The 13,586-nt window shown below is 43.1% G+C and overlaps 1 protein-coding gene across 1 annotated transcript; it reads left to right on the top strand.

The window, feature by feature from the left end:
• The first annotated feature begins 6,245 nt into the window (after window positions 1–6,245).
• LOC139435932 (PHD finger protein 11-like) lies at window positions 6,246–13,273 on the top strand. The gene is made up of 6 exons (XM_071207008.1): window positions 6,246–6,280; window positions 6,370–6,431; window positions 7,168–7,305; window positions 8,203–8,517; window positions 8,594–8,665; window positions 13,179–13,273. Exons 4-6 carry the CDS (start codon window positions 8,214–8,216, stop codon window positions 13,271–13,273), a joined length of 471 nt encoding a protein of 156 aa, XP_071063109.1. The 5' UTR covers window positions 6,246–6,280; window positions 6,370–6,431; window positions 7,168–7,305; window positions 8,203–8,213.
• Window positions 13,274–13,586: the final 313 nt, after the last annotated feature.

Below are 13,586 nucleotides of genomic sequence, written 5' to 3'. Positions count from 1 at the left end.
GGTGTGGGGGGGGCAGAGCTGCCAGCGATGCAGTGAGCTGGTGTTAAAATAAAATGCAAAGTCAGGGAGCATCAAGGACATCTGACAAACTTTACAGTATAAGCATTTTTCATTTAAACAAAAGTCATGAATTCTATCTTCAAGGTTTGAATACTTTGGGACAGATAGGCGTGAAAGATACAGAGATGTTCAACAAAATGTAGTAATATGTTTGTATTAAGTGTGTAAATGTTCTAAGAGTGATATCGTGAAACATGTACATGCCCCAAAATCCAACGCACTGTCCGACTTTTGGTATCAGCTCACAAATCATTTCAGTGATCTAGAAATGTCCTAATCCTGACAGGCCTCACCAGCAGATGGCTCAGTTACAGTGACATGTACAGAGATAAAGGAAACAGACTTGGAGATAATAATACATATTTTTGCAAACCCATTTTCCTTTTAAATCATAGTACAATGAGAGGATCCTTAGATCATTAACTAGCTAGATGTTAGGTGGCTGCCTCTTGCTGCACCGTGTCTACTGATTATGTTTGCCTTTTACCACTTTACCTTCTTATTTGTGTTTTTTCTTTTGACTATTTACTATATTGGTATTGACAAGAATGGCCACATTTTGTTTTGAAAGTTTTCTGGTTACTCTTGTGTTACTTTCGACACTTTTTGTATTGAGTACTCTTGTGGTTCATGTCCTTTATACTGTAGATATGTACATAGACTTGCTGCTGTAATTGTTATTTTAGTTAATTGTATTGTATTTATATTTTGTTCCACGTTTAAAGATGTTGCTGCTGCAACAAAATAATATCCCAATCGTGCATGCGTAACTTAGTTAAAAATGTGTATACATAATTATTAGTTTATAAATTACGATTTACAATAGGTTGTGAATTTTATCTTTATGACATTGTTTCCTTTTAATATCTTTGAGTAATGTTTCTAGTGGGAACACATTCCCGTTGCACATTGTTTTCTACTTCATGTATGTCATTTCCGCTTTCCCCTCACACTGAAGTGAGCAGCACTGCTGAGGGCAGGCCGTGCTAGGAATTGTGTTACAGTTTATTACAATGTTGTGTGGTAAACCGGCTATTTAAGTTGATGAAAGTGATGTATGTTGTTAAGTGTCAATTTGGGTACATTATTAACCCGTTTTTTGTTAAGTTTCCACCGTAAGAAATTGTATATTGAGTGATTTTACGGTGTGGTTTTGGCGGGAAATAGACGCGATCTGCGTCATTTTCTTTGTTTATATGTCAACACTTTCTGACTTTTCTTCCTTTTGTAAAGATGTGCAGCGCGGATGTAAAGGAAATGCTGTGTTTTTCAGAGGTATGTTTGAATGTTATGTGATTACTTAAAAATAAGATTTTCTTCTTCATTTCATAATTTCTCAAATTGTATAATAGTATGTATAAATAAATAAATACTAGAGACACTGAAGTGATCACTGCTGAGGATGTGCAACGCGGATGTAAAGGAAATGTTGTGTTAGTTCTCAGAATAAATGCCAGAAAACACACTCAGATGCTTCGCTGTCGTTTCCTGATCGATAACGGTACGTCCACACAGCAGCTTTTGACGAATCTTCCACCGCTTCTCTGCCCATTGACTTTGAATGGGGATGACGTCACTTGCCTCGCTTTTCGCCGAACTGCATTGTGGGGGAGCGAAGCGAAGATTTCCAGGATTCAAAAGTTGAGCAATGTTCAACTTTTGAATCTGAGCTGGAAGCGTCAGCCAATCAAATCACGTTTATGCAAATCTGACAGTAGAAGCGCAAGCCAATCAAACCGCGTTTATGCAAATCTGACAGTAGAAGCGCTAGCCAATCAAACCGCGTGTAAGCAGGGAGAACCAGAACGCAGTTCATTTCCTCATATTCCAAACGAGAAATTACGGTAGCAAATCACCCGGTTCTTTACGACCAGAACTATTAACGGGATACAAACCGGAGGAACCAGGCATGGAGGGAGGTGGCAGAGGTGGGTGAAACTGGTAGGTTTTCGCCTGTTTGGGGTTTTTCGCATAAAATCCCCGGGGGTTTTTGCTTTGTATGTCGGGGGCGGGAGATTCATGTGATTGGTTGTTGGTCGCAAAAAATCCCCAAGCTTTCAGACACGCCCAGCTCCAAGATTTTCAAGATTTTTTCAAAGCTGCTGTGTGGACGTACCATAACGGAGCGTTCACACTACAGCTTCAAAAAAAGCTTGGAGCTGGGAGTGTCCGGAGCTTGGGGATTTTATTCAAGCAACACAACCAACAACCAATCACATGAATCTCCCGCCCCCGACATACAAAGCCAAAAACCCCGGGGATTTTATGGGAGCAATATATATATATATATATATAAACTCCCCAAACAGGCGAAAACCTACCAGTTTCACCCACTGTCTCTGACTGCGGTCAAGCCAGCCTCCACTTGGGAAAACACAGTCAAGCCAGCCCGCACGTGATATTGGGGTGCGCAATATTAGATCAGAAAAGAACCCCTCCGAAAATGGACGTCTCTCTTCATCCTCAAAGTCCAGAGCTTACAGAAATCCTGAAGAAGCTGGAACATCTAAGGTTTGATTTATGAAACTGTCTTCTACCTAAATGTCTAGCAAACCACTTAAAACTGTGCATGTCTTTAATAAATAATTACCTTAAAGGGGACCTATCATGCAAAATGCACTTTTGTACGTCTTTTATACATGAATATGTGTCCCCGGTGTGTCAGGGAACTCACCAAGTGTTAGAAAACACAACCCTCTCTCTTTTCCTCCATACCCACATCTCTAAAAACGGGGCTGCAACGGAGCTGATACAGATTTGAATTTTCTGATGTTTGAAAAGGGGTGCTCCGCCTATATGGGCAACTCTCCACCTATCAGGGGAATGAGAGGTTGCGTGGCATGGTAGCAGCATGGTAGCAGCATGGTAACATGACGCTCGTGCCTCACCCCCCTCCTTTGCAGGGGGGCGTGGTCAGCTGCAGCTCATTTGCCACAGAATCAGCCCTTGTGAAGACAGGGCTGGAATAGAGCAAATAGAGCGAAATGAGGCATGGCTAAAATGCATGATCTGTTTGGTATTTTAAAAAAAAACTTCACAGACATGTTTTATATAGGTATGGCCCTGCAATATATTATTCAAATATAGCATGATAGGTCCACTTTAAAGAGTTGGGCTCTGTAGATTTAAACAAAAGCCACTCGAGCAGGAGAAATGTGTGCATCATTTGGGGACTAGTTTCAGGGGCTGAGTAATACCATTTATTTTGCAGCTGCAAGATGACTTAAAATAAAATAAATGCAGTTCAAATGTCTGTATTAATGTCTATAAGTGCAATCATATTTATCGACACACATTTGTTTTTATTTCATGAGGTTTATTGCCTTACCTGTGAGAAGTCAGAAGGAAACATCAGCTTGGAAAGTTTGTCTTATAGCGTTGTTATGTAAGTATGTTCACATTTGGCAAAGCTCTTTCTTTATAAGGCTAAAACTAAACCTTTTTATGTCTGAACATTGATATCTGATCCCTTTCTAACATCCACTCGTGTGTTTTTAGGTCATTTTGTGACAAACATGCTCCTGGTTCACACAAGAAGAATGCCAGTGGTATGTCGATCACAGCAACTCTGTCTTGTGTTTTAAATCGTTTTATTCTTAATGTTACAGATAAAGTGATTATTCTTCTCGACAGGTGACTCTCCTGACCAGCGGCCGACTGTGTACAGCAGTGACTCAAACTCATCCACTTCATCTATCAAGGTACACATACTGTTCATGATCACATACATACAGCTTTTCAATACTTTAATCCCACCACGTTATGGTGATTTTAATTGTTCTGATTTTGCTTTTGAAACAGAGACGGTTGAGTTTCGGAGACAAGTAAGTGTGTAATTATTTTCATGTTTAAAGTTGTTCCCTAAAAGTCTTGAAAAAAATTTGGAAAGTTTGTAGCATATCAACCCTTATTATTTGTATTTAAAAATCTATTATAGCTCCTTCTGTTAACAATTTCAAAACACTTCTTGCACAATAAAGCTTTATGAGATGTGTAGGGTCAAAAACTCTGACTTCATCAAACAATGATCCTGCCCACTCGTCCTCACGGTGGGTTCAAAGACTTTTATCAGGCAAAGTAAATATATATAACCATGACCATGCATATAAAGGCTAAAAGACTCCCCAGGGGGAAATCCACCAATCAGAGTATGACAGCAACATACATTCAATTTAAGGTTAAGCATTAAGTAAGAACTTATTTATGTTACAAACAGCGTCATATTAGACAAAATATAGAAACCCACTGTACAGTTATTTAAAATCAAACAGGTCTAATAATCACAATACACCAAATTAATGAAATGCTGTATATGCGGTGTTAAAGGGGACCTGTGGGAAAATCAAGACTCAAGTAGCTGACAATGCATATCAGTGCAAAAAGCATACTTTGAATGCACTTTATATAAAAAAAGGAAAAAGATCACCTTTAATGCACCGAGCCATCAACACCAAGACTAACATCAGCGACTTGTTCTGTATCTATTGTGTATTTATGAAGCTTAAGTTGATATGAGATGTGAACTTACTTAAGACCAGAATACTGGGGTGTTTAGGTTTCAGGTTTTTGTCAAGGTAGCTGGCATGATGGTTACCGATTGAGGGTGGACAAAATCACCGTGCTACCAACCAAACAAACTACCAAACTTAATATCAGATGTTCACCAGTTAAATCTGCTCTATTCTTAAAAAACGAATCCAGACAAGTAACATAAACTACAAAAAAGCATATTTATAGACTCTTAGTAATTTACCTATAATATGTATTAAAAAAAAAAAACACAAATAACTTAAATAGGAGTTCAATTTTTAATATTAAACAAAATGGGTTTTGTCTACCTTTGCCTGATGAAGGTCTGAGGGACACAGTGTGAAATATGTTCATGTTTAAAGTCACTTGCTTTTATTTTGACTTCAAATCAAGCTACTTGTTTATCCGTACACTTTACAGTGACAGTGTGTATAATAACTGACTCTCTCCTCACAGACAGAACGGGACCCCTTCTAAACGTAGATCCAAAGTCTCATGGGCTTCACTGATGGATGATTCTTCAAATTCAGGTTAACACACTTACAACGCATGAGAGAAAATAACCTCTTGAACACTGAACAAAGGTTTAATGTGTTTCCCCTTCTCTTACAGGCGATAATGAACCGGATTCAATAACGGCCCCTTTAGATACTGATATAGATGATAGTGAACACCTGGTTCGTGAGCCTCTCGTAAGTCTCTTATTTGATTCAGTAACAGAAACATCATCAATAGTGGTTGAAGAAGATTAATAATCTCATATTTATGTTCCTTCTCTTTCATGTATTCACCCTGTTGGCTGTTCATCAGACGAGGTAGGCTCAAGTCTCTGTGATTCACTGAAAATAACTTTATTTCATTTTATGATACTTACAATGTGAAATGTACAACCATTTTTGCATCGTGCTGTGCATTGTGGGAACTTGTTGAAGCTACTGTTTTATTTGTATTATTAGGGAGACTCATATCTGTCTTGTAGTTTGTAGTCATTTAGTGTTGAATTGCATTATATAATTTGTTAAACTCATTTATTGTACATGCAAGAAGGAACAACAATATCACTAGACACCTCACAAGTGATACAATCATTATTACATTAATAGTCAAATTAATTGTTAAATTCCATTTCTTTTTGATAATGTTGTTGTAAATTGGGTGTCTTTGGGATTTATGTTTCTTGTGGACATTATTAAGATATAACATCTTCACTGGTAATAATAATAGACATCAGACCATTTGAATTAATGTATTGTCTACATGAACTGTAATATTAGCCAAACAATAACCAGTGTAATAATAGTAAAACAATAAAGATAGAGTGAAATAAATAAAATGTATAATTTGTAATATTATTTAGAAAAAACAAGCAATCCATAAATGTAATATGCCGTTAGAAGCTATGAAAGGTGTTTAATTTATCTTTCTTTTTTTACATTTTATAGAGTGAAGACTTTATTAAGAAATCTGCTGCACTTTATCACAGATGCAGTCTTTAATGTGACGTCAACAAAACATCCCATACCGCCTCTAGCATCAACACAATGATAATGATCAGCTCACACAGTGTCAAACATGTAAATAATAGTTTTTATTACACAGGATGTTGTGGTTTCTCTTTGCATGATCAGTCAGTGTGTTGTGTTCTCTGTTCACAGGAAACACAACGGGAGTCATCGCCGATCCACCTCAGGTAGGCGGCACAGCAGACTCAGATTACATTAAATATGTGAAAAAGACATCATTAAAAATGGTTTTGCAAACTGCTGCCGTCTGCTACAGAAGATAATCTGGAGGGAGAGAGCAGAGACGGAGCTTCAGATGGAGATGAAACCATCAATTCAGTGAGTCATTACATATTAGATCAAAGTCTAAACTATACATTTCTGCTTTTAGCAATATTTCATAAACTCTATTTATTGTGTTCTCAATCTCATTCAGTCCTGTAGTAGAATTGGTGATGTTAACTCGTGGTTTCTTAAAGCTCCCCTATTATACTGTTTTTCATCAATATATTACAGGTCTCAGATATATACAAAACATGTCTCTGAAGTGTTTGGCTCCAAACACCAAACAGATCATTACCCATAATCCCCTCTGTTTCAGCCCTGTTTCCAAAGTGCTGATTCTCTGTCTGTTACTTTAGATGAAAATAAGGAGCCCCTCCCCACGCCCCTCTGAGAGACATTTGGTTAAAAATAACTCAATGGTGCTCTAGGAGGAGATTCAGGTGACAAGGTGTGGGGGGGGGTTACCTTGGTTGGTGATTGGCTAATGGTTACACAAGACAACACATCGTTATGACATCACAAAGTGGCCAAAATCTGATCAGCTTTTATAGAAATGGATCAGGGCAAAAAGTGAGAGCATTTTTGTTCCTGAATCTTTCAGAGTCTCTTTCCACAGAGGGGACACATGTTGATGTAGAAAAGACATGAACAAGTGGATTTTGCATAATAGGTGACCTTTAAAGAGAATCTGATATTTAATCCCAGAACCTATATCCTTTTTAAATATTGGATCCATAAATGGTATATTGAGGGTTCTTCATCTGACATGATTTGGGTTTGATCCTGTCAGGAGGCTGAGTCAGAGAGTCTGCTGCCTCCTTCGCTCAGCCACTTCCTGCCTCTCAGGCTGACTTCTCCACTCAGACGTCTCCGGTGTTCCCTCCCAGTGAAGTTCGGTGTAAGACGGAGACACAGACAGACGATGGAGGTACATTTTCACACCATGATGAGATGAACTTAGTGTTAGGTAGTTGTACGTTTGAAAATACATTCAAATTCAGGATGTAAACACAACCAGAATAAAGTCTTCACATATTCATTGAGTTTATAAAGTGCGATTTTTAACTACAATACACAAAGCGCTTAATTCTTTGCTTGGGAGCACTGCTACTGGCTGACATGAGACAAGTTTCTTCTTCTATGGTTAATGCTGCCTAAGTTAGGAGACCTAGGCCTGAATTAATGGCACTTAAATATGAATTTGGCTATGAATTTTGTCCTAGTATTTAATAGATTTTTTCCCCACGGCAGCAGTAAAGCAAATTAAATATTGTTCACATCCCTACAAGATTAAAAACACTAGCCAGCGGCCACCAGATAGATCAATGGTTAGTGCCCGTTATGTGTAAACTGCTGCCTAGTAAGCCGGCCTAACATTCAGGCAATGTCCTCCCCTCCATCTCCCCCTTTCAACTATAGAATCTCTAATAGAGCCCTATCTGGCCCAAAAAAATCGTGAACAAATGGTGCATTTGTCCATTTTATCCTTTTTCCATTTACAAATTAAATGCATATTTTGCAGCAAAAAGCTTTAATATTAGAATATTGATTATAATTACCCGGAACATGGCTGTTAACACTTGCATTGAATGCCGAATGTAGCAGACTTGTGTGATAGAATACATGTTTATAAGCTTTCAACTTTACAAAGCAGACATCCAAATGTATGAGGCTAACCTCTCGCACTAGATTTAGTTTGTTAATGTCAAGTGTTATACTGCTTGCAGGTCAAAGAGTCAATGAGACTTTTTTTTTTTGGGTTAATACTATGTGTAAAACAGTATAGGACATGTCTAGTGACCGGAGAAAGGTGCTGTTGTTGCAGGAAGTCTGCACATGAATCAAGAACAGGAGTTGTGTCCTGAGGGGAGTCCTGTCCACAGTCCATCTGATCCACACAGCGCTGGACCCTGGGCCATCTCTCCCTCCACTTCCTGTTCCTCTCCCGTGGCCCCTCCCTCTCCAGTGGCCCCTCCCCCTCACGTGGCCCCGCCCCCAGACCCCTCCCCCAGTGGGGCCTCCAGCAGGTTCTGGAGGAGCTGTAACGCTGCCGGCTGCACGCAGAACATCTTCAGAGGTTTCTATAAGGAGATGAGCGACGTCTCCGACAGGATTCAGGCAGAGCAGGCCAGCCAGGAGGGTGAGAGACACGGGACACTCTGCAGGTGTTGTTTATGTCTCAAACACTTTTATTAAGATCTCTCTTCTTCCTACAGATTATGATCTGGCGTTAACAGTGATGAGGGCTTCTGGGAAACTGTTGGAGCTTGTGGTCAATCAGCAGGAAGGTGAAGTACTAACCTTACTTAAATACTATACTATAACTTTTATGTGTATTTTTTTTAACATTCTATACTTTTCTTCTGGTATTTTAGACATACACATATTACTTTTTAGACAAACTTTATTTATGCTAATATGTTTTTAACATGCTATACTATGACATTCTTTTAAATACTACACTATAACTTTTTTTTCTACATACTTTACTTTTGCGTTTTTTTCAGCCTGTCCTCCTACAAAAATGACCATATAGGCCGATTGTATGGGCTCAGAACAGTCTCATAATACACACAGAAGGATTCACACTTGTATTTCCGGATCCACACTTGTGTTTTCAATGCACACACAAATGTGTTCCGTTTCATATACATGTAAATAAAATCCAGATACAGAAAAAAGTCCGGAGCTGACAGGTCCATGGAGCCTGCCTGCAGGCGCTAATCTCAGGACACCTCCACTCTCAGTACATTGCCACTTTCCGAACAGGAAATGCACGCAAATACAAGCCTTTATATTATTAAGGTACAGCGCCACTTTCCGAACCATTGATGATTGCTTGTGTACACAAAAACGGCAGGTAAAACCGTTTTAAATGTGTGTTTCCTGTATGGCGAATACAGCTGCTTTATCTGTCTGTATGAAGTTGTTGTGAGTGTGGAGGGAGCAGCTACAGGTTAGCTTAGCCTAATCGATCAGTGCACTACGAAGCCAGTGCTAGACAGTGAACTCTCAACGGGGGGAGCCCCGCCGGCCATTATCGGCCGATATTGACTCTTAATAGTTTGATCGGTGCTCTCTATAAAGGCCGATCAGAAGAGCTGGATCTGATCGATATGGACATAAATGCGAGTGAAGTATAACCGGACGCGAGAGAGAGATTAGATCAGCTGCTGAGTCTGACGGAGACACGCATCTCTGCATGATCACCTGAAGCCCTCTGTTTAGCGAACTGACCGGACAGCGCAAAATAAGTATATGAAGTGTCATGAACGCAAGAAATCATACCCTCGTGGGGGCGCGCTCATGTGATGTGATTGGCTTAGAATGAAGGAGACATCTGATTGGCTATAGAAAAAAATTACAAGTACGAATCGGGTGACCGTCAGGGGAGTCTCAAAAAACCCACACACGAATGCACAGCGATCCGTGCACAGAAAGCGGTTTGTGTTTGCAGGTTCAGGGGATTTAAACGGAAAACAAATATGTGAGGATCAAAAATACATATGTAAAACTTTTTTCTATAATATATATCAAACTATAGATCCTACATATCGACTGGACGTGGATTCTAAAAGTACAATCTACACTTCTCGCTAGAAATCTAATCAAAAAGCGTTTTAATGGCCAAACTATCCTACAATTTAGGATTTTACAGAGAGGGTTATTTGTGAATAAACGACCATCTGTCACGTTTGCATTCAACGGGAGCACTAGAGGGCGAAAACTTTAAAATGTAATTATAGGACGAAGCGCTTAAGCCTCTCTGAAGAACCAGCACCTTACCGTGGTAGAGAGGTTTGTGTGCCCTGATGAACCTGGGGGCTGTGTTGTCTGGAACCTTGTGTTCCTGGTAGGGTCTCCCATGGCAAATTGGTCTCAGGCAAGGGGCCAGACTAAGATTGGTTCAAAAGACCTCATGAAAGAAAAACCAGGAAGTGAGGATACCCGGCCCTGAGGAAGCCCGGGGTCCCCTTCTGGAGCCAGGCCCAGAAGGAGGACTCGTCGGCGAGCGTCTGGTGGCCGGGCTTGCTACGGAGCCCGGCCGGACCCAGCCCGAAAAGGCAACGTGGGCAACACCTCCGCTTCTCTGTCCCGCGGGCCCACCACCTACGGGAAACATCGATGGGGTCGGGTGCGCTGCCAGAAGGATGGCAGTGAAAGCAGAGGGTCTCGACAGACCAGACCCGGGTGACATAAGCTGGCTTTGGGGATGTGGAACATCACCTCTCTGGGGGGGAAGGAGCCGGAGCTTGTGCGGGAGGTGGAGCGTTACCAGTTGGATCTGGTTGGGCTCGCCTCTACGCACAGCGTCGGCTCTGGAACCTTACTTCTGGATAGGGGTTGGACTCTATTCTTCTCCGGAGTTGCTCAAGGTGTGAGGCGCCGGGCGGGTGTGGGGATACTCACAAATCCCCGGTTGGGTGCTTCGTTGTTGGAGTTTACCCCAGTGGACGAGAGGGTCGCCTCCCTACGCCTGCGGGTTATGGGGGGGAAAACTCTGACTGTTGTGTGTGCTTATGCACCCAACAGCAGTTCAGAGTATACGGCCTTCTTGGAGACCCTGGAAAGAGTCCTGAAGGGGACTCCTTAATCTTGCTGGGAGACTTCAACGCACATGTGGGCAATGATGGAGACACTTGGAGGGGCGTGATTGGGAGGAACGGCCCCCCTGATCTGAACCGGAGTGGTGGTTTGTTACTGGACGTCTGTGCTAGTCATGGATTGGCCATAACAAACACCATGTTCGAACATAAGGATGCTCATAAGTGTACGTGGTACCAGAGCACCCTAGGCAGAAGGTCCATGATCGATTTCGTTATCGTATCATCGGACCTGAGGCCGTATGTTTTGGACACTCGGGTAAAGAGAGGGGCGGAGTTGTCAACTGATCACCATCTGGTGGTGAGTTGGGTCGAGTGGCGGGGGAAGCCTCTGGATAGACCTGGTAAGCCCAAACGTGTAGTTCGGGGGAACTGGGAACGTCTGGAGGAGGCCCAAGTTCAGGAGGCCTTCAACTCACACCTCCGGTGGAGCTTTTCGGGCATTCCTGTGGAGGTTGGGGACATTGAACCAGAGTGGTCGGTGTTCAAAGCCTCTACTGCCGAAGCCGCGGCGGGGCGCTGTGGTCTCAAGGTCCTAGGTGCCTCAAGGGGCGGTAACCCTCGAACCTCCTGGTGGACACCGGTGGTCAGGGAAGCCGTCCGACTGAAGAAGGAGGCCTTCAGGGATTTGTTATCGGGGGACTCCCGAGGCAGTTGCAAGGTACCGACAGGCCCGAAGGGCAGCAGCCTCATCCGTGGCCGAGGCAAAGCAGCAGGTGTGGGAGAAGTTCGGAGAAGACATGGAGAAGGACTTTCGGGCGGCACCAAAGTTGTTCTGGAAAACTGTCCGACACCTCAGGAGGGGGAAGCAGGGGACCATCCAAGCTGTGTACAGTAAGGATGGGACGTTGTTGACCTCAACTGATGGAGTGTTGGGGCGTTGGAAGGAACACTTTGAGGAACTCCTGAACCCGACAACTCCGCCCTCTATGTTAGAGGCAGAGCTGGAGTATGACGGGGATCAGCACCAATCTCCGGGGGGAGGTCACTGAGGTTGTCAAACAACTCCACAGTGGCAAAGCTCCGGGGGTGGATGAGATCCGCCCAGAAATGCTGAAGGCTCTGGGTGTTGAGGGACTGTCATGGTTGACACGTCTCATCAACGTTGCGTGGAAGTCGGAAACAGTACCGAAGGAGTGGCAGACCGGGGTGGTGGTTCCCCTTTTCAAAAAGGGGGATCAGAGGGTGTGTGCCAATTACAGAGGCATCACACTACTCAGCCTCCCCGGGAAAGTTTACTCTAAGGTACTCAAAAGGAGGGTCAGGCCGATTGTCAAACCTCAGATTGAGGAGGAACAAGGCAGATGCTGTCCTGGTCGTGGAACGACGGATCAGCTTTTTACTCTCGCAAGGATCCTGGCTGTGTCCGGGTCCTCTGCAGTAAGTCGGACCCTTTTCCGGTGAGGGTTGTCTTCCGCCAGGGCTGCGCTTTGTCACCAATCCTGTTTGTAATATACATGGATCGGATTTCGCGGCGTAGTCGGGGGAGGGGGGTCTGCAGTTCGGTGGACTAAGGATTGCACCACTGCTTTTTGCAGATGATGTGGTTCTGATGGCTTCATCGGTCTGCGACCTTCAGCACTCACTGGATCGGTTCGCAACCGAGTGTGAAGCGGCTGGGATGAGGATCAGCACCTCCAAATCTGAGGCCATGGTTCTCAGCAGGAAACCGATGGACTGTCCACTCCAAGTAGGGAATGAGTCCTTACCCCAAGTGAAGGAGTTCAAGTATCTCGGGGTCTTGTTTTCGATTGAGGAAACAATGAAGCGTGAGATGGGCCGGAGAATCGGATAAGGTGAGAAGTTCAGTCATCCGGGAGGGACTCTGAGTTGAACCGCTTCTCCTTCGCGTAGAAATTAGCCAGTTGAGGTGGTTCGGGCACCTAGTAAGGATGCCACCTGAGCGCCTCCCTAGGGAGGTGTTCCAGAAGAGCAAAGGGGTAGACCTAGGACCAGGTGGAGGGATTATATCTCTTCGCTGGCCTGGGAGCGCCTTGGGATCCCCCAGTCAGAGCTGGTTGATGTGGCCAGGGAAAGGAAGTTTGGGGCTCTCTGCTGGAACTGCTACCCCCGCAACCCGACCACGGATAAGCGGGTGCCTTCAGTCTGTAAGAAGGCACTTCCCAAGGACTTTCTGATGGCGTAGATCACCTTTTTCTGTGGCATAATATGAAAAGATAACATGTTGTTTTTCCAGAGTTACAAGGGAAGCAGAGGGAGCTTCAGGAGGCAGCGGCAGCGATGGAGGAGGCCGTCTCAGCGCTGAAGAGAGATGAGGAGCAGCTGCTGTAAAACGCATCACAGTTTACTGAAGACCAGTGGTTCTCAACCTGTGGTACGGGTACCACTGGTGGTACACCAGCTCTCGCTAGTGGTACACGGAGGAATCTGAAATTAAAAAAATATTTATTCCTTTACAATTTATTTATAAAAATGTAGACAAAATCTCATTTATAATGCTGACGGACATAAATAATGTTATGAATACATTTGCCTCCGAGTCCTGCATGAACTTTGCATAGACTGTTTTTTTTAACATTGGTCATATGGTGGTACTTGGAGAGCCAACTATTTTCTCAGGTGGTACTTGGTGTAAAAAGGTTGA

Source organism: Pseudochaenichthys georgianus, chromosome 21, assembly GCF_902827115.2.
Source record: "Pseudochaenichthys georgianus chromosome 21, fPseGeo1.2, whole genome shotgun sequence".
Lineage (NCBI taxonomy): Eukaryota > Metazoa > Chordata > Actinopteri > Perciformes > Channichthyidae > Pseudochaenichthys > Pseudochaenichthys georgianus.
The sequence above is the reverse complement of the archived record's forward strand: the minus strand, read 5'-3'. Positions and strand labels throughout refer to the sequence as shown.